General features: G+C 43.9%; 1 protein-coding gene across 1 annotated transcript in view; it reads right to left on the bottom strand.

Annotated features, from left to right (window-relative positions):
- Window positions 1-21,054, bottom strand: part of Dnajc3 (DnaJ heat shock protein family (Hsp40) member C3) — a 39,763-nt gene that overhangs the window by 5,960 nt on the left and 12,749 nt on the right. Inside the window, exons 3-9 of the mRNA XM_051160969.1 lie at window positions 20,133-20,257; window positions 17,346-17,420; window positions 12,942-13,094; window positions 10,480-10,661; window positions 9,985-10,104; window positions 5,650-5,755; window positions 5,347-5,467 (exon numbers count right to left, since the gene is read on the bottom strand). Of these exons, the coding sequence (XP_051016926.1) occupies window positions 5,347-5,467; window positions 5,650-5,755; window positions 9,985-10,104; window positions 10,480-10,661; window positions 12,942-13,094; window positions 17,346-17,420; window positions 20,133-20,257 (882 nt within the window). The remainder of the gene's footprint in view (window positions 1-5,346; window positions 5,468-5,649; window positions 5,756-9,984; window positions 10,105-10,479; window positions 10,662-12,941; window positions 13,095-17,345; window positions 17,421-20,132; window positions 20,258-21,054) is intronic.

Below are 21,054 nucleotides of genomic sequence, written 5' to 3'. Positions count from 1 at the left end.
CCAATTGAGAAATGGGGCTCAGAACTAAACAGAGAATTCTCAACAGAGGAATATCAAATGGCTGAGACACACTTAAAGAAATGCTCAACGTCTTTAGTCATCAGGGAAATGCAAATTGAAACAACTCTGAGATTCCATCTTAAACCCATCAGAATGGCTAAGATCAATAACTCAACTGACACCACATACTAGCGAGGATGTGGGGAGAGAGGAACACTCCTTCATTGCTGGTGGGAATGCAAACTAGTACAGCCACTTTGGAAATCTATCTGGTGCTATCTCAGAAAAATGGGAACAGGGCTTCCTCAAGACCCAGCTATTCCACTTCTTGGAATATACCCAGAAGATGCTCCAGCACACAACAAGAACATTTGCTCAACCATGTTCATAGCAGCCTTATTCATAATAGCCAGAACCTGGAAACAGCCTAAGTGTCCATCAGTAGAAGAATGGATGAAGAAACTCTGATACATTTACACTATGGAATACTATTCAGCTATTCAAACAAGAAATTTCCAAAAACTTGTAGACAAATGGACTGAACTAGAAATGATCATAATGAGTGAGCTAACCCAGAAGCAGAGAGACTCAAATGGTATATACTCACTTATAACTGGACACTAGCCCAAGGGGCAGGTCCCATCAAAGTCTTCACTTACCAGATAAGTGGGACAGTGGGGAGGACATCCTATTGAGACTCTAGGTGAGAAAAATATAGGAGATAGGGAAATAGATGGGTCCAGAGGGTCCTAGAAACCTACAAGAAGAACACTATGATGGGTGGATCTGGGCCCAGGGGTTCTGCTCGATCTAAGGCACCAACCAAGGACAAAACGTGCAGTCATCATCAAACCCCTACCCAGATCTAGCCAAGGGACAGAGCATTCTCCACAGTTAAGTGAAGACTGGGGACTGACTTTCACATGGTCTCTGGTGCCCCATATTTGGCCATGTCTCCTTGTTGGGGAGGCCTGATGGCACTCGGAGGAAGGATAGCAGGCTACCAAGAAGAGACTTGATACCCTAACATCATATTCAGGGGGAGGAGGTCCCCCTCAGTCACAGTCATAGGGAAGGGGAATGGGGTGAAAGTGGGAGGGAGGGAGGAATGGGAGGATGCAGGGGATGGGATAGCAAATGAGATGTAATATGAATTATTTTAGTTTTCAATAAAAATGTGTTAAAAAAAAAAAAAGAATTACTGGTTGTCTCCTATATTCATACAACTACACACAGGAACTAATGAGAACCTAAAATACTTCACACAAACATCCAGTACCTAAGTAATTTTCATTTTACTTCCTCACCTTCCATACTACGGGAGGTAATCTTTCAAGGAGTAAACAACACATAGTTCATGTCTACCTCACAGCCAGGAGTGAGCAGCCATGACAAATAAAAGGCAGAAATATTATGGTGCTAGATATAGTATTAGCAAGCATTTTCTAACCTAATCAAAACAAAATCTCGTCCATCTCAATGTTTATCCCATCCCTTGTATCCTCCCATTCCTCCCCCCCCCCCCATTTTCCCATTATTCCCCTCCCCTATGACTGTTCCTGAGGGGGATTTCCTTCCCCTGTATATGCTCATAGGGTATCAAGTCTCTTCTTGGCTACCTGCTGTCCTTCCTCTGAGTGCCACCAGGTCTCCCCCTCCAGGGGACATGGTCAAATGTGAGGCACCAGAGTACATGAGAAAGTCATATCCCACTCTCCACTCAACTGTGGAGAATAAATTAATTAAAAAAAAAAAAAAAAAGAAAGAAACAAAAGGAAAAAAAAAAAAAGAAAATTGGAGGATTGTGTTTAGAAATAATAACAGCAAATAAATGTCACAAAATGTTAAGACATTCAAAAAAAAAATCTCGTCCAAACCAAATTTTCTTGTACGTATGATGTGGCGCCTGGGACTGAAGCACGGCTCTGTGCAGGCGAGGCAGCTGCTGTCCCTGAGCTGTGCATCCCTGCTCCGCCCTCCACATTCTGAAGGAACGGTGCTAACGAACTAATCAAGAGACACAGTTTGTCTGCCCTCTTTTCAACAGTGACAAAAATTAAAAATGACAATCACAGAATTCAAGAGGATAGTAGAAATTTTGACAATGTCTAGAAAAGAGAAAACAAGCAGATTCATAACAAAAGTAACCCAGAGTAGAGAGAACAGTGGAAACACACACTGGAAGGTCCTGGCAGAGAGAAGAATAGTGGAAACACGCTGGAAGGTCCTGGCAGACTTGGAAGCCATTAGTTTAGCCTAGAATTTTCTGTTCGGCAAGCTGGAATAATTGTAAGGCAAGTATCAGAACAGTCAGTAAAAGACAAACTCAGCTGTTACATGGAGGAACTGGCCACAGCATCCAGCTCACAGGGGCCCATTAACCTCTAAGAACGAAACACATGCATGTGGAGGGGCCCATTAGGCTGCTGAGACCAAGAAGAAAGCCAGAGCAGAGCACAAGGCATCTGTGACAGCTACAACAGCCTGACACACTGAGAGAAACACAAACCATCCCATCAGAGCTAATGGTACTAAAGGGCTCTTGACCAGTAAAGCGCTGCTCACTGTGGCAGGAAGTAAGGCGCTCCTCCCATTGACAGGCTTACGTACTCAACGCCACCCTGGGATGCCCAGTGGGAAGAACTGAAAGACACACAGCTGGCAAGTAACTCTCCACACCAATCGTCTCCTCCTTTCAGAGTACAGCGAGAGCAGAAGCACGGCCCCACTACCTGAGAGGCAGTCTCCCATGAACACCGACTGCTACAAAGACCTTCTAGTGCAGAGGCTCTCAGCCTTGCCAATGCTGCTCCCTTAATACTGTTCCCCGTGTTGTGATGACCCCAACTATAAATTTATTTTCACTGCTACATCATAATTTTGCTACTTTTATGAACCATAACGTAAATATCTCATGTACAGGATATCTGATATATTAGCCCTGTAAAAGGATTGGTCAACACCACCAAAGGGGTCATGACCCACAGGCTAAGAACCGTTGTTCTAGTGGGTACTCCCAGCTTCCCCTCTACTTCTATAAGCCTGCCCTCGATATGAGGAACCTTAGAGACCTTCTAACAAGGCTGTCAGATGCACACAAGGCTGTCAGATGTCCCGCAGAGGTGAGCCATGAAGGGGTGCACGATGTCCTCCCAGATGGCATACAAAGAAACAAATAAAATAAGCAGTGAGATCCCACAGGGTGAATTTCAACAAAACAGGAATTCCGAGGGCAACTAAAGAGTTGCTGGCATAATACATGAGTCCAAGACGAGAAGAAGCAATAGCCCCATAGCAAAGTGTCACAGAAAATGCCGGCACCACCCTTTCCATGCGTGTGGCCTAACCCAAAAGTGGCTGATAGCCTTTGCATTGTAAGAACCATAAAATCTGCAGCAGACATAGTAGAAATAAAGCTTATCTGGGGAAGGCATAGGTAAAGAGCAGCAAAATATACCGATACATCTCTCTTACGGCGTCCACTACATACTGCCTGAACCTGAAGAACACAAGAGCCGCCCCATTTGATAGCAAAGGGAAGGGGAGAACAGGGCCGGCAGCACGTGACTTCCTGGATACAGAGGGGCTCAAAACCCACACAAGCAGGACTGTACAGGAAGAGGGAGCCATCACAGCGGCTGCCCACTGTGTGGACACAGTGACGCACAGAGCACTGCCATGTTAAGAAGGCTTCCCAGTACCTAGTAGCCTTTGCACATGTATACAAATGCAGCTGCCTCCAGGTCGTTGGTTAAAGAGGCCCTAGAGACTCCAGGACAATGAAAGCTATTGCCACAGCCTGGCCACCCACTGGACCTACGGATTATGACCCACTCCCACAGATCCCAAATCCTTTTGTTGCAGGACAAAGTGAAATCAAATTGGAACTGAGCTGGAAACTTCCTCTCCATGGACATGCATAGTGTCTGAAGGTGAAAGCCACTGGGAGTAATAATTACCAGTGGTCTTACCTAGCACTGGACTCTGCGTGTTACAATACCGATCAGTCAGGCAAGAAGTGCTCACTGGTACAATAGTGGTATGGATACTGTGGGGGTAAATGACCACTCTGACTGGCTTCACAAGAGAGAACTAATGCCTAGCACTGTACACCTGGCCAACAGCCCATAACCAGGGAAGCTGTGGGCTCCAGCAGAGAACCTAAGGTGACCCATGAGCGAACACATGGTCTCTTCCAAGATAGCATACAAAAGATGGATTTGCTAAATGAGCGTGTTGTTGAGTGGCTTTCTAAATACTTGTTTATACCCACAGATTGGCCTTGGTCAGAGATGCTTCTTCTTATAGTGGTAAGCACTTAATGTACAATTATAAGTAACTGAAATTGAAAATAAGTGATTTTACAGTGCTCAGCCTTAAAACTGGGGGTCTATCATCACCCATCGCCAAGGCCTAAGGAACACTATGTAAGACGGAGGAGAAATTGTAGGAACCGGAGGCTGCTGTCTCCTGGACACAACAAACCCTCACAAACTCAATAGCAGCATGGTAAACTAGCTCCACAAGACAAGCAGTCAACACTGCAGCATGGATGAGGGCCGCTCACAGCCCTCCTCTCCCCCAGCTGAGGAGCTACGAACTGCTAATGGCTGTCCTTCTTTTTTCAGCTCTATAGCCACACACCCATGCACATGCACACGCTCACATAAGCAACCTTAAAGTCACTATGCTATTAACAAATAAAAATAGTCATAGAAGGAGGGAGATGTGTTGAGAAGGTTCCAGAGGGTGGGAGAGGATAGGGAATAATTCTGATTAAAATCCATGTGAAATCGTAAAATCAATTTAAAAATTAGCAAACATCCCTACTTAAATGTTCATAAAGTACTATTAAAAAACATACTATCGTGTGTGCTCCAGCACTGCCTTTTCAAGACGCTCATAACATCTAGTAGGAAGCTCTTAGGTCGATTTGAAGTACAGTAAGCAACTATCCTAATGTTGCTAGGATCACAGGATCATTGTTAGACAAATATATCTGCACACTTTCTATATACTGTGCATTTATATGCTTAAAATAGTCATATACATGTACATAGGCACATCTGGAAAACTAAAGGAACAAGGATTACTTCTGGATGACAGGAAATCTACAACCAATTTTTCTTTCTCCCATTTGCCTTTCATAACTGAACTGACTACAAGAAAGCTCTAATTTTTACTTTCACATTCCATTGAAAGTACTCTTTCCTCGGATGTACCTGTTATGACCACTAAGAAAGAATAATTACCAATTTTTCAAATTCTTAGCCATTTGCATCTGTTCAGAATAAAATGCAGCTAAACGTGCTGACTTCGCGCAGTGTAGCGCCCCTGAGCCCTTACCTTCACCATACATCTCTTCCGTCAGGTAGGCCTCCGCTCGGTCCTTCAGAGCGTTCACATTGTCGGGTTCCAGCTGTAATACCTCAGAACATACTCTAATGGCTTCCACAGGCTTCTCGTCCTACAAGTAAACGTAAGACACGAGGGCACGGGCTGCGGTGCACCTCAGTGGCACAGGGCTTGCCTATCCTGCTCAAGTTCCTGAGTTCAAGCCTCGGTACCGAAAGAATGAGGAAAAATAAGCATCATGAACCAGAGTGCACTTTAAGGGCACCATGGCTGTTCTTCCCAGGGAAGTGCTACCTTAGAGAAGCAGTGGCAGATCCTTTCTTTTGAGCGGACTGTGTACTCTCCAACGCTGGGCTCTGTTTTCATGACAGATTCATATTTGCTGGTTGCATCTGTGTATCTATGAAAAAAGCAGCCAGTGAGTAACAGTGAAACTATTTCCAAAGCTGTAGATCCCACCCTCTCTTTTCACCGAGTTATTGCTTAATAAGTACAATGGGGCGAGCACAACACCTGCCTTCAAATATAATTCCTCTAACCATAATCCAGAGTGCCTGTTAACCAGACACAGGCATCCTTAAAGCACGTGGCTAGGGCACAGAGGGATTTCAAAGTCAAATGAGGAGGCTCTAGCTCTGAGGAACTCATCATCCATACTGAGGTGAAACTTCAGCAGCGGAGCTGGTGCAGGGTTGTCCATGTTCCCGTAAGCCCAATAAACGCACTGTGTCACTAAACTAACCTGAATGTTCTGTCACTTGATCATGTCTCCCCAGTAGAAGTTACACACACAGACACACATACACGACAGGGAACAGCAGCACTGGGTTCAAGCCCAGGCCCTTGCATAAACCAAACACTCACTCTACCAGTGAGCTGTAGCTCCAGCTAAAAAGAATTTCACATGAAAGCAGCACTGTTGAATGGTAAGCTTCAGTGAATAAAAGACTAAACAAACTGCAGTGTATATTAATGCTGTGGAAAATGTCGACCAACAAGTAGAAAGGAAATACTGATACACGAAGCTGGATAAACACCCACAGAGCAATGCTAAGGGAGAATAAAGGTTCATCTCAAAAGTTTACATTTTTGTTGCCATTTCTTTAATACTCTGGAAATGAGAGAACTACAGAAACAAAGAATATATTCACGGTTGCTAAGATCTAAGGAAGGCTAGGGCTTTCGGAAGTAGTTATGGCTGTACAAAAGAAAAGTACACCTAAAAGGTGCTTACATGGCGACAGAATTCATCAATATCTTGACTATGGTACTGCACTACAGTATTCCAAGATTACAGTTTGCAAGACACTGGGGTAAACCGCGTGAGGCAGTCTCAGGGCAGCTACAAAGGGATCAGCAGTGGGGACTTCCTTCTACTAAGCGGTGCCACAGTCCCAGCCTATCAACCCCCACACTCCAATACTCATAGACACAACCCACTGCTCCAAACAACTTAAGATGAGACTTTAAATACCCTTAAATCACCTCTCACCTCTCCAGGGTTTGGGGGTTTTTTGTTGTTGTTTTTGTTTTTTGTTTTTTGCTCCTGGCCTTCCCTGCTATAGACCCGATTAAGGGCTCTGCTTCCCCCATTAAGTTCCGTTCTAGCACTCGGCTACCAACTCTCCATGCCAGAACTTTGTATTAGCCTCCCACGTAAACTTTTAAGAATGAAAACTGTAGTCACATTTCTGTACTCTCAGAAGATAGCTCAGTGCCTGATACACAAAATGAGAAAAGCCTGAGATAGCGCACAGCTGTTAGTGTGCCTCTGCCTCCTGAGTGCTGGGATCAAAGGCGTGCGCCACCACTGCCTGGCCAGTCACTGTCTTATTCTTGCCTAAAATTTCTCTCCTCACCCCCTGCTGGCTGCTTTCACTATTTTTATGATTGTTGAATCATTGTTTGTTTGTTTTCAGCAGTCAACTATTTTAGGCCTCCACACACTCTTCTTTGTATTATTCCGAGAGGGAGTCATAGGAATACTTAGGTCTGACTTGGGTGCCTTTCGTGAACTTCAGAAGTTTTCCAGCCTTTTTCCCCCTTCAAATGTTGCTTCTGCTTGGTGTCTCTTTATAAACTCTCCATTTCTAAAATTTTTGTTGTTTGTCTTTTTGACTCAGTCTTGATAAACTGTCCAGGTTGACTTCAAACTCAAGATCTTCTTGCATAAGCCTCCCAAGTACTGGATTACAGGCACTGCAACCCCACCTGGCTAATGTGCAGTGCACCTTATTCTTTGAGACAGGGTCTCTTGCTGAACCTGGATCTAAGGCCTTTAGGCTAGACCCTGGCCCAGAAGACCCGGGAACCTCCTGGTTCTCCAACCTTGGGATTACTGGAACATGTCTCCATGCAGCTTTTTATATAAGCGCTAAGAATCCAAACTCAGGTCCTCCTGCCGTCACAGCAAGGACTTCACCTGCTCAGCATCGCCCCAGTCTCGGCCTTTATTTCTTTATGTACCCTGTAGCCTTCTAAACCATTCATTGAGTTCATAGATTAAAAGGCTTTGTTGTGTTTATAATTTCCTTGGTCTGTTTTGTTGTTGTTGTTTTTGGTTTTCTTTTTTGTCTTCTATAGTCTGCCAAGAAATCCTTGGGTTTTTTTTATTTTTAATATGCTAAGCATCATTTAAGTTTAAAATCTGTTCTATTTTCTGGATTCCTGTATAGATATGGACCTCTTTGTATTGTCTGATGTTGCTCTTTTTTAAAAGGCATATAATTTTGCTGTCATATAGGCCCAGTTATTTTTTAAATGAGAGCTGAACCTTATGTAGAGATAGTTAAGACAATTCAGGACTTAGGAACTGTACCTTTGCTCCAGACACTGACTTTTCACCCACTGTCAGAACATAGCCATCTAGGGTTACTTAAACTAGGTGAGGACTAGGCTGATTGGAAGCACGTTTGTGTTTGTTTTTAGGCTAAGGCTGACCTGTGTCTTCTCCACCTTCTCTCCCTTACTCCTAGCATGCAGTCCTTTAAGTCCCAGCCTGCACGTGCTCCAGGCATTGTGTTAGACGGCACTAAGCTATTGAGCCCACAACCATCTCTTGCTGGGTTTGCTGCTGGCTTTAGAGACACATCTGAAAACGTTGGACTCTGGATTTTTTTCTTCTTCCTCGTTCCCCTCTTCTTCCCCTTTTCTTCCTTCTTCTATCTTGACTTTTAATTTTTCTGTACCTTGTTCTCTAATGCTTTAAGCAAGCTACTCTTGTTCTGTGAACGCCCCAGCAGCTTTTCTGGAGAGCTGGTGTGACTATGAAGCCTACCCTGGCATACAGCTCTTAGGCCCCTGCTCTCCTGATGGACAGCATGTGGAGAGCTGGTGTGACTATGAAGCCTACCCTGGCATACAGCTCTTAGGCCCCGCTCTCCTGATGGACAGCATGTGGAGAGCTGGTGTGACTCTGAAGCCTACCCTGGCATACAGCTCTTAGGCCCCGCTCTCCTGATGGACAGCATGTGGAGAGCTGGTGTGATGATGCAGCCTACCCTGGCATACAGCTCTTAGGCCCCGCCCTCCTGATGGACAGCATGTCGTTGTCTTCTGTCACACCTACAAGGCGTTCCCTAAAACTGCAGCAGCATGCCTAAGATTCCTAATACAAGTCTTCACATTTACATGTTTTTATTTCATTGTTTGCTTTGCTTTTTTGAGATAAGCTCTTACTATATATTTGAAGCCTTGGCAGGCCTGGAACTTGCTATGCCGTCTTAGCGAGCCCCAAACTCACAGAAAGGCACCAGTCTCTGCCTCCCAAATGCCCACAATGCCCAGTTCATTTGACTTTTTAAAAAATGATAATACCACTATCTAATTTTAAAACAGATAATAACATTGATCATTTTTAATATCTAGGGCCTTTTTTGTTTGTTTTTGTTTTTCTTTTTTAAATATTTATTTATTTGTTATACAGTATTCTACCTGCATGTGCCTACATACTAGATCTCATTACAGATGGTTGTGAGCCACCATGTGGTTGCTGAGAATTGAACTCAGGACCTTTTGGAAGAACAGCCAGTGCTCTTAACCTCTGAGCCATCTCTCCAGCCCCCTTTTTTGGTTTTTCAAGACAGGGTTTCTCTGTGTAGCCTTGGCTATCCTGGACTCGCTTTGTAGATCAGGCTGGCCTTGAACTCACAGCGATCCACCTGCCTCTGCTGGGATTAAAGGTGTGCGCCACCACACCTGGCCCTATATCTAGAATCTTTACATTGGGCTATTAAATTTTCTTTTTAATTTTTATTACTGATTTTTGTTAACCTGGTGTTTAATTTTTCTTTTTTTTTTTTTTTCTTCATGTTTATGGCTTTTATAAAATTAAGAATTTTAGAATTTTACTTTCTTCTGCATTTTTCTCTCTGCATAGTAGTTTCCTTGCTTCTACCTGTGTACACCCCTAGCTCCCAATCCCACATAGACATCTGATTCTTATCAGATGTAAAAAACAGTGGATTAGACCAAAGACTTTACACATTGTGGAGGTCAGTTTGTTAGTAAGGATGCTATGCAGTTACTATTACTTGTTTTGTGCGCTTCAGCACTGTGCACAGGATCCTGGTGCTGCTGCGAGGCTCAGTGCCAGCGGCACCCTCAGCAGACAGCAAGGAAGGCGCTTACCTGCCGTCTCTGATCAGCTCTTCCGCTGACTCGATCAGCTTATTAAGTTTCTTCACTTGCTTATAGTGTGCAAAACACCTTTTGTGGTCCTGGTCAAGTTTCAGACACTCGCGAACTTCACTGCTCACGTAATTTTAAAAAAAGAAATAATCCAAGTCAAAATAATCCTTGAACACTTCTCTGTATTAAGTAGAGAAATCATCCTTGAAGTATTTTTGTTTGAAACATAAAAACATGTTGACCTCCTAATTGGCTATGCACACTGTCTCAGACACAGTAATTCAAGTGGAGTGAAGTTACACATTAAACACTCTCGTTTCACTAAGTAAAACAGCATTCTCACTTACGTTAATAATACTATTCATGAGAATAAGCTCTAGGCCTGATTTTACACCTTAGGGCTAACCTAAACGATCTGAGTGGGTTATGTTTACAATCCTTACCACCCCTGTTAACACCCGCTGGAGACTAGGTGCGGACATTGTAGGGACTGACCTGAGGGACAGCTCGTGGTCTCCCAGTTGGTAGTAGAGTGTGCTGATTTTGAAGAATGCCTCTGTGTTGTCACTCTTCAGCTTGGAGGCGGCCTTTAAGTCACTGATGGCTTTCCTAGGCTCTCCTTCCCTTATGAAGCACTCGGCCCGCAGCTCACGCAGTTCTGCATCCCAAACACAAACCTTGAGAAACAAAAGAACTGGACTTTAAGACACATAGGTGTGCACGTTGACTCTTGCGTCCCACACACTCATCCACATGTCAGTAAACAAAGTCGCTGTTGTATAAATGGTGTTTAAAAACCTGATATCCTTAGGTGTGACAAATAGAATGTGATAATTTCTTCAGTGTGTCTTAAATTCTAACTGGTAGAGAAAATAGACGTGCAACAAAAAGGCCTTTTCTTTCTTTCTTCCTCCTTTTACAGAATTTTAAACTCTAAAGAAAACAGCCTTTGCACATTGGGTTCCAGCCAAGCTTGATGCACAATGAAACCCCCTCCCCCGCCCCCTAAAAAAGAAAGGAAGGAAGGCGGCAGGGAGAAGGAGGAGGAGGAGGTGGAGACGACAACCCTATGGCGTTTATTATTAGAGGATTATTCACATTCGGCCATTTAAAGAGAACATGCAATACTCACAATTAAAATTTCTATAATTAAGAAAAATCTGGGGGATTTTTTGTTTGTTTGTTTGTTTTTTAGTTCTTTCTTGTTTTTTGAGGCAGGATATCATGACTACTAAGCTGGCCTCCAATACCCTATGAGCACCATGCCCAGTAATGCAATACCAGGTGTCAAACTCAGGGCTGTGTGTGAATCTGGGCAAAAGCTCTACCAACTAAACTACATCCCCAGCCTAAAACCTAGGCTCTCAATTAGCAAAATATTAAATAGTTACACTGCATTGATTACTAAATTATTTTTTGTAAAAAAGTTACATACTTGCTTCCTTGATATTAAATTCTCATTTTTATTTTTTTAAATTTAATTGTATTAGTTTATTCATATTACATCTCAATGGTTATCCCCAAAATTTTCATTTTTAAAAAGGGAAAAAAAATAACATGGATGCTTAGACTTCGCCATTCCTGTTTTATGGAAAGTTCATGACACTCAATAAACAAAATAGTTTCTTCCAAACATGCCCCAAACTCAGCCATACTCAGGGCCTGTTCCTTAGGCTTTCTTCAGAGCTTCTAACACAATGTCAACTTTCATATATATTGTTTTCATGTATATAGTTTCCATATGTATAGAAACTAAAAATCAGTATCAAATGGACAGCCTAGCAGTGAAAAAGTGAAAATTATAATTTTATATTTCCTTAATAAACTATCAATAAAATAAATTTAGTAAAGCAAGAATTCCTCTATGCTGTATCACATGATTTCCTCTATAAAATTATCAAATACGGGCTGGCAAAATGTTTTCTTTAGTATGTGCTGATGCTCGCAGGCAAGACTAGTGATTTGAGTATACCCCATAGGACCCACATGAAGGCAGAAGAGCTGACTCCACAGAACTGATCTCCAGCCTCTACAAGTGCATCATAGTACACAGAACCACACAAACACATCATCGTCATCATCACTTACACACACACAACTTCTTAATTATCAAATAAATGCCTACTTTGCATATATCACATTTACTGCCAACATTAAGCCAAAGAGCTGTGAAAATGGTAATTACACTGATTATTTCCGTGTAGGCTTTCTTCGGGAATCATCCACCATCAAGTCCTTCTGAGGCACGGGTACCCTAAACGTGACGCTTCTCTTTCTCTGTCCTCTCTCCCAAGAAGGTGAGCACTTCTCTTTGTTTCCAAATGTCACCTTTCCTTTCTCTCTACGTAGCTCATAGTTTACCAATTATCTAGCACAGTATTCTCCAAATTTAAAAAAAAAAAAAAAAAAAAAAGGCATAGCAAGCAGTGAGTAAAATTAATTCTCAGCCTGGCATGGTGTTGCACTCCTTTAATCCCAGCACTTGGAAGGCAAAGGTAGGCAGACCAGCCTGATCTACATAGAAAGACCTTGTCTCAAACAGCAACAACAAAATATAGTTTTCACTTTACAGCATACCAACATCTCCAAAAACCTCAGGTACAAGAATGAGTCTGTACACGTCCCCTGGAGGGGGAGGCCTGGTGGCACTCAGAGGTAGGATAGCAGGCTAAAAGAAGAGACTTGATACCCTATGAGCATATACAAGGGGAGGAGGTCCCCCTCAGTCACAGTCATGGGGGAGGGGAGTAGGGGAAAAATGGGAGGGAGGGAGGAATGGGAGGATACGAGGGATGGGATAACCATTGAGATGTAATAAGAATAAATTAATTAAAAAAAAAAGAATGAGTCTGTGCCCTATCTTGGTTTGCAGTACATAAGCATGTCAAGTATCTAGCACACGCCTTACTCTAAAAAGCAGCTCCAGACTCATGAGCGGCAGTACCTAGGAAACTCACCTCTAAAATCTTATCCAGGAAGGTTATAGCGGCAGTGTAGTCGGCACTTTCAAAAGCTTCGAGCGCTTGTGAGCGCAGGCGCTGCATCTCATCAGCCTTGACAAGCTGAGACTGGGCTTCCTTCTCTTCGTTCGCACTTGGATTAGACTTGAGCTACAGCAAAACAACAAAATAAAGTTTTACCCTCTGAAATCCAGTACCTGTAATATACACAAAGAGTGATCATTCCAAATGCCATGGCACAGACCTGCACAAAAAAGCCAGCCACACCTTGCCCAAATCTCTACCCCGTAAACTGAGATAACAGAGTTGCTCCCTTTGAGTTATTCATTAGTAGCGTGATGGAAGTTGTGACTATTTCATACAGCGTCCTTTATGACTAGTTAGTCTGTATGTATGTATGTAGGTGTGCTGTGTGGCAGGGCCTGCAGGTCACAGTACAAGTGCAGACAGCAGCAGTCCACGCTTCCCTTCCAGCATGCAGGCTCCAGGGACTGACTGGACTTAGCTGGGTTGACAGCGTGTGGCATCACCCGCTGAGTCATCATCTCATCAGCCCTTTTATGGTTACTTTTCAATAAAGTCTAAAAAAGCAAGTTAGTTACCCAAATCCTGACTTCATGGCTTTTCTACATGCTGTGTGCATTTCTGTAACAGTGACAAGTGGGTAACATGTATCTGGGAATGGCACGTGCCCAAGGCTAAGCACTGGCAGGCACTGCTGTAAGTGCACGTGGGAACTGAACCCAGGCCTCTCAGGCTAAGCTAACACTTCTGTGACTGCTGTGTGATAATCACTTCACAATGACAGGAGCCTCCAAATGTGTGTGATCCTAGGTTCAATCTGGGGCACTGGAAACAACTAAATACACAACGAGGTACAAATTCATTTCCTCTTGAATTACATATCAGCCAACTTGGAAATGTGGACATTTTCTACTAAAGTTAGTTACAGCAACTAATGTACCTAAATTTGATCCATTTGAAGTAGAAATAAGCTATAACTTAATAGAGTTCCACATGTCTATTTGCATAGCCTGTCTTTAGGTTACACAGACACAAAGTAAAAAGGCAAGTGATGTGCTGGGGAGGAGTTATAGACCGTATTATCAGATAAGGGGTAAATCCCCAAGTTATAGCAGCAACTTACAGAACTAAAAACAAGCAGAAGACTTGAAAATAAAGAAATCGCAAGCGAGGACACAGAACCCACCCCACATCATTTATCCTCAGGGAAAGACTAATCAAAGCCATAGGCCGCTACCACCTCGCAGTCATTTAGAACACCACTGCACTGCCTGGGACCTGGAATGTTCCCACAGGGTAGGGGTGGGGGAGGTCCAGCAAGCACCATGCCTGCAGGGAAGCGACTGCAGTCTGACTTAGTTGGTGCTGGTTCTGACACCAGGTAGTTTGGACAGACTTAACTACAGTACAAATTTGGATAAAAGTTTCTTGGTAACAGTTATCCCATCCATGTGCACAACAAAGCTTGAGGCGTGACCACACTGGGTCCTATAGCTCAAGAGCCTAGGGTCTGGTTTGGTAGAGGTAAGCAGGCAAGCTATAAAGTATATGTGGTATCTCCCTAAAGATGAGTTCTACTGACTGAAAAACAAATTACTGCTAAAGGTCTAGGGAGAGCCTCAAGTGAACAGTCAGGGTGATCTGGGAGGGGCCAGGCTCTCGAGGTAGCAAACGTGAGCAGGTAACGAACAACACCGCTTCGGGTGGAAAGCAGGTGTTCCCTTCCTCCACCAAAGAGGCCCCGCTTAGCGACCAGCATTCCTGGAGTCCCCATGCATCACTCATGCCCTCTACCCAGAGGCCCATCCCTTAAAGGGGCATTTGATTAATCCTCAGCCTCATGCTCATGGAAAGTACTGGAAATCTTCTTCCTTTTTTCTTTTTTCCTAGTATTTTCAAGATAGGGTTTCTCTGTGTGGCCTTGGCTGTCCTGGACTTGCTTTGTAGACCAGGCTGGCCTCGAACTCACAGCGATCCACCTGCCTTTGCCTCCCAGAGTTCTGGGATTAAAGGCGTGCGCCACTGTGCCCGACTAAGTCCTGGAAATCTGAAGCGGATAGGGCCTAGAGATGCTTAGGTGTTTGGAGGCGCACTTCAGGGCGGGCTGTGAGACAGCAGGCGGGCGGGTGCCCTGACCCTGAGGTGGATAGGGCCTAGAGATGCTTAGGTGTTTGGAGGCGCACTTCAGGGCGGGCTGTGAGACAGCAGGCGGGCGGGTGCCCTGACCCTGAGGTGGATAGGGCCTAGAGATGCTTAGGTGTTTGGAGGCGCACTTCAGGGTGGGCTGTGAGACAGCAGGCGGGCGGGTGCCCTGACCCTGAAGTGGATAGGTTCCCCTTCCATGATGGACTGCCCCAGACAGAGGCAGCAGCCAGGCACCAGATGACCACGGACTTGAGCTAAAACCAGCCACTCTTATTAAGTCACCCCCCACTCCACCCCCCCATCCCCACCCACCATGTACTTTGTTACAGTCAAAAGAGAAAACCCAGCTAATACAGTGGGAAGCGGGGTATCTGGTATACAGAGAAAAAGAACCCTACTGGCAGAAATGTAAACTATTGTAGCCATTTTGGGAAACAGTATGTGGGTTTTGAAAACAGTTCAAAACACAACTACTATATGACCCAGTAATCTCTGTAAAGTCACCTACACTGTAATGTCCAGTACAGCAAGCACTGTTCACAATAGCTAAGAACAAATAACTTGGGATATACAGTAGCTTAGCCCTGGGATGCCCCAATGTTATGTTCATCTTACATAAGTTTGAGTTCCTTCCAATTCATATATATACATATGGGCCCTTGTCTGCTGGAAGGGCAGCGGACCCCCTGCTGATAACAACCTAGCAGACCCACGTGTTGGTAAAAATCTAGTTCCCTGCAGACCCTAGCCCACACAAAGGGTGTCAAAAGCTGGCTCTTTGAAGAAAAACATATCAAAGGTGCCCTGGAGACAAGCCCAGGGAAGTGTCCCAGGAGTGTCTCCTGCTATTCAGGTACCCTTGGTTTAAAAACCCAGAGATTGGAAGGTTTGGGGAGCACTCTCCACTTCTCCCTCCATAGCTCCCTATCCTTATCTTTTTTTATTATTATTAAGCTTAGTGAACTAAAATCTAGTTCTTTGACTCTTGACTGTCTTTATTTTAATCCAGTGCGGTCGGTTATCTGGCCTTTCACAAGCCAAAGGCTCCCTCCTCCCTCTGAAAGGGACCCAGATGCCCATTGTCTCAACCCAGGCTGAGTGGCTGCCCTGCGGCCCCTCCCTGCCCAGAGGCCTTCTTCCGGACCAGTTCTCAGGAGGAGCCTTCCTCAGCGAACCTCCAGAAGGCTGAAGAAAACTCTGTGACCAGATTCTCAGCCCAGCCTCCTGGAGAAAGGAACCCACATATATATTCTACTATTAAGGAGAGTTTATTAAATAACTTACTTGATTTTAAAATTAAAATGCAATTGACATCTAATTTTTACCACAATTAAGTGCAGGTTTTCCTTATACACTGTTGTTAAGAAGGCAAATGAGCACAGCCACTGTGGGAAACAGTATGGAGGTCTTTGGAAGACCACGTATAGCCCAGCTACGCCACCTGGGTATATATACTTGAAGGACAGATGCCTGCACACCCATGTCTGCTGTGACACTATTCACAAGACACAGGTCAGCACAGATGCTCAGCAGCAGACGAACAGATCCAAAGATTACTCTGTCATAAAGAAGGAAGCCATGTTATTTACAGAAAAATTGGATGGCACTGGAGATTACATGTTAAGTAGACCAGCTGGCCAGCAGGCCCTGAGAGCAGCACTGAGACACAGGTGCTCAAAGTCAGTCAGCTGGTTAAGAGTCTCGCAGGGGAGAGAGGTCCTCATATTTAAACAGCAAGCATTTATCCATATGAACCGTCTTCTCAGCCTCAAGAAAACAAACCAGCACATATCTCATTAGCATACTATCTGCTTTCCTCGACAATAAATGGTAAAATGATACAGACACCGAAGAATTGATTTATGGTAAATTCCGTGACCCGTGGTCAGTGTTTGTTTCTATGCCTGTTTTATGTACCCAAATGCCCAAGGGTTATGTGACAAGCTATTGAGTGACAGTCACAAATGGGAAGTGTTCAAGAAGCCCTGACTTAGAGTCTCACGTAGGATAAGCTAAAGTACTTGAGTCTATAACTGAGTGACATATCAACTGTGTGAGCTTATCTTCTAACTGTTAACATGATTCTGTAATGCCAGTCATTAAATATTAATTTAAGAACTATGATTCTATACACGTGTTTCTTTTTTAGCTATAACATTACTACTAAATACCTTATTTCAAAGCAAGATAAAATCTGTATCTCTCAGTTTCTTCTTGGAGTCAGGTACTTACCACTTTCTTAAAATCATCTTCTGCTTCATCAAGTTTTCCTTGTTTGAGTAGTAAGTGACCTCTCTGTAATCTTGCCTAGGAGGAAAAAGAAAGACTGTCCTGAGCACTGTGGACTTCTAAATTTTCTCTAAATATAAAGAATAAATAATATAGTCAAGTTACTGATATTCATTTTTCCAATGTTTGTTTGACTTAGCACTGAGACTAATTCTTTTAGCTACAAACAGAATGTGCATAATTTTTATTGAAGTATGTTTTCTTTAAAAATATGTTTTGGGGCTGGAGAGATTGCTCACTGGTTAGAGCACTGTCTGCTCTTCCAGCGGTCCCAAGTTCAATTCCCAGCAACCGAGTGGTAGCTCACAACCATCTATAATTGATCTGATACCTTCTTCTGGATGCAGGTGTATATGCAGATAAAGCATTCATATGCCTATAAATAAATAAACATTATATATACACATATATACATATATACACATATATACATATATATAATATGTTTTGTTCAACCCAAAGCAATCATGTGCAAGGTTTAATTTTGGGAATTCTTTTGGTGTGTTTAAGATACAAGATTGGTCTTCAGAGTGACAAGAATGTCCTGGAACTAGATGGTGGTGACTGTGAAACCTAAGCGTATACGAAGAACCACTGATACCTCAAAAACGTCAGTTTGATGGTACAAGAATTATATACATTTTTAAAATTATGCTGGGTATTAAAAACAGGCATCCATAAAGAATATACAAGGTGTCTACCTTCAAGCTGCATTCCAGGCTCTGCATTCTAATTGTAAAAAACACTTTCTGATGTCGTACTCTTTTCCGCTCAAGGTTCAGACTATCAAAGCTCCAGAAGTAGGCTTGCTTTTCAATAACCCTTCGAGGTAAGTATTGACTATAGACAGAGTGGCAGCATCTCTCCTGACCTCTGACATCCCTCCTCTTCTAACACACAGACCCCCAGCTCCTCATGCATGCCTGCTCTGGTGACTACCTCATCTAAAAGCACGGAGAAGACCACACTGACACTCCACTTCCATCTGTGTGTTTCTCTCACAGAACAGAAAACTTCCCTGATCCTCTATGAAATACATCAACACACACCGAAATGAGAGCAAGGCATTTCAGCTCAGTAACAGCTGACCACAGTGCTACGACAATGGGTGACTTAGCCTCCGTACAAGGTGTACTCTGCTGTGTCAAGTACAAAATCAACAAAAGTATGGCAGTTGGGAATTCTAACTTAAAATAATTATAGCAATATTTCAAATCAAACATGTATTACATGGCAACAGCGCAGATCCTTTTGGGAATGTAACAACTTATAAATAATGGTGGTAAAATTAATCCAGAGGACATCTGATTAATGATATATTCCACCCAAGTTCACACGTGGAATAGGTGGTCCTCAGCTGGTGCTGCCGTTTTGGTGGGGCCTAGCTGAAGCCAGCAGGGCACAGAGCAGCACCCTTGGGAGCCCTATCTCACCCTGCCTACTACACAGTCCTCTCTGCTTCCTGCTGACTCGACTCTGCTTCTTGTTACCATAACGCGAGCAAACTTCCTCTTCCACATTCTCCTACCGCCACGGTGCTCTCTGTCATCACAGAGACAATCGCGGAGCCTAGTACTGAATCCTGAAATCTCTAAAACCATGAGTTGAAATGAATTTTTGTTAGCTATGTCATCACACTGATACAACTAATGCCCCAAAGTTCTCCCCATACAACTGCGAGAGCGCCCCCCATGACTTGCCAGCCTTCAGAACAGGAGAGCGTAAGCTCCTGACCCTCTGAAGCTTCATCACTGAAGTCAGCTCTTGGAATCCACTGAACGCACCCTTAAATGGGGCACTGTTTGTTCCTCTTACCTCATTCTTAAATGACACCGTGGTCAGGCAGATGAAGCCCTCTTACTTTAGCCTCTTAGTCCTCTCTTACATCATGCCCTACATTTCATCCTTCAGACACTTGTCGTTCTAGACCACAAAGCTAATACTGTCAGGCTAGTAGGGCTGGAGAGATGGCTCAGCAGGTAAGAGCACTGGCTGCTCTTCCAGAGGTCCTGAGTTCAATTCCCAGCAACCACACGGTGGCTTGTGACCATCTATAAAGGGAATCTGATGCGCTCTTTTGACATGCAGGGGTATAAGAAGACAGCACTTATAAACGAAAATAAATAAATAAGGTTTAAAAAAACAAAAAAGAGTCACCTAGTACATCCTATACCCTCTGTTACTCTTCCATACAGATTTTTTGGTGTTGGGGCAGGGGCTCTCTACATAGCACTGACAGTCCTGAAACTCAGAGATGCGCATGTCTCTCCCTCCCATGGGCTGGGGCTAAATGCTGAAGACACGTGCCACCACGCACAGCCTCCGTGTAGACTGTTAGCACCAAGAACTTAGTGAGTTTTGCTGTCACTCGCTGTTTCACTGGGACAGAATCTGGCTACAGAACTTAAGTGGACCTCAAGACTCTGGGCTCAAGGGGCTCTCCTGCCTTCACCTCCCAAGTAGAGGGGTGGGTGGGTGGGTGGGTGGGTGTGTGTGTGTGTGTGTGTGTGTGTGTGTGTGTGTGTGTGTGTGTGTGTGTGTGTGTGTGTGTGTACACGGTGCTACTATGAAGAGTAAGTGTAAGAATCTGAATCCCTCTTGTGTGCCATTCCACACCCACAGCCTCGATGTCCTCTAGTGAGGCCTAAGGTGCCAGTACTTAGTACAGGAAACACTTTACCTCCTGAAAGTCCCCTTGTGTTCCCATTGAGCAAGTCTAGGTACACTTACTGCAGTGAAATCCATCTTCAGTTCAATCACTTTTGTTAAATCAGGTAATGCTGCTTTGGACTTTCCCATCGCTAAGAAGACAGTAGCTCTCCGATAGTATGCAATATAGTTATCAGGGTCACCATCTGAAAATTAACATAATAACCATTAGCTCTCTGTAGCTTACTTTTGACAAAATATTCTGCGAAACTACAGTTTATAATTTTATTAAGAATGGTAAACAGGCACTGTAGTGCACAATTTTAATCCTAGCACTTGGGAGGCAGGGGCAGGCTGAGTTTTAAGACAGCCTAATCTATATAGCAAATTCAAGTCAAGCCAAGGCTACATGGACTCTCTCTGAAAAGTAAGTAACTAAATACATACACACATACACACACACACACACACACACACACACACACACACACACACACACACAGAGCATTAAATTAAGAGCTTGGGATACAGCTGAGTGTCACTGTGCTTGGGTCAGTGGAACCCATGGCAGTTCCTCAATGGTGGCACGCCCAGAAAGAACAGTAACACTCCAAGCCCCTCCCCTCCGCCTTGCCCTAAGCACTCCTCCCTCTGGATGAGTCTCTGTATCCTTTGTAATATCCACTGTCCCAACCCAGAGAAGATGCTTCCCTAAGCTCTGAGAGCCATTCTAGCAAACTAACTGAACTTCAGAAGGGGTTCATGGGACCCTGAAGGCCCTGAAGGGGTTTTCAGACTGGCATCTAACACGGGCAGCAGTTTTTCTCAAAACCACACAGTGTCAATATTTAACTGAATTACAGAACCTAAATCCTATCCAAAGAGAAGCGTTAGCAGGAGGAAGTCTCCACACATTTGTGTAGAGAAGTCAGGGAGCATGGTGTTGGGTAAGTACAGAGCTGAAACTGAGTTTTCTCTACCTATGCTCTGAGCATCAAATGAC

This window comes from Acomys russatus, chromosome 18 (assembly GCF_903995435.1).
Source record: "Acomys russatus chromosome 18, mAcoRus1.1, whole genome shotgun sequence".
Taxonomy (NCBI): domain Eukaryota; kingdom Metazoa; phylum Chordata; class Mammalia; order Rodentia; family Muridae; genus Acomys; species Acomys russatus.
The sequence above is the reverse complement of the archived record's forward strand: the minus strand, read 5'-3'. Positions and strand labels throughout refer to the sequence as shown.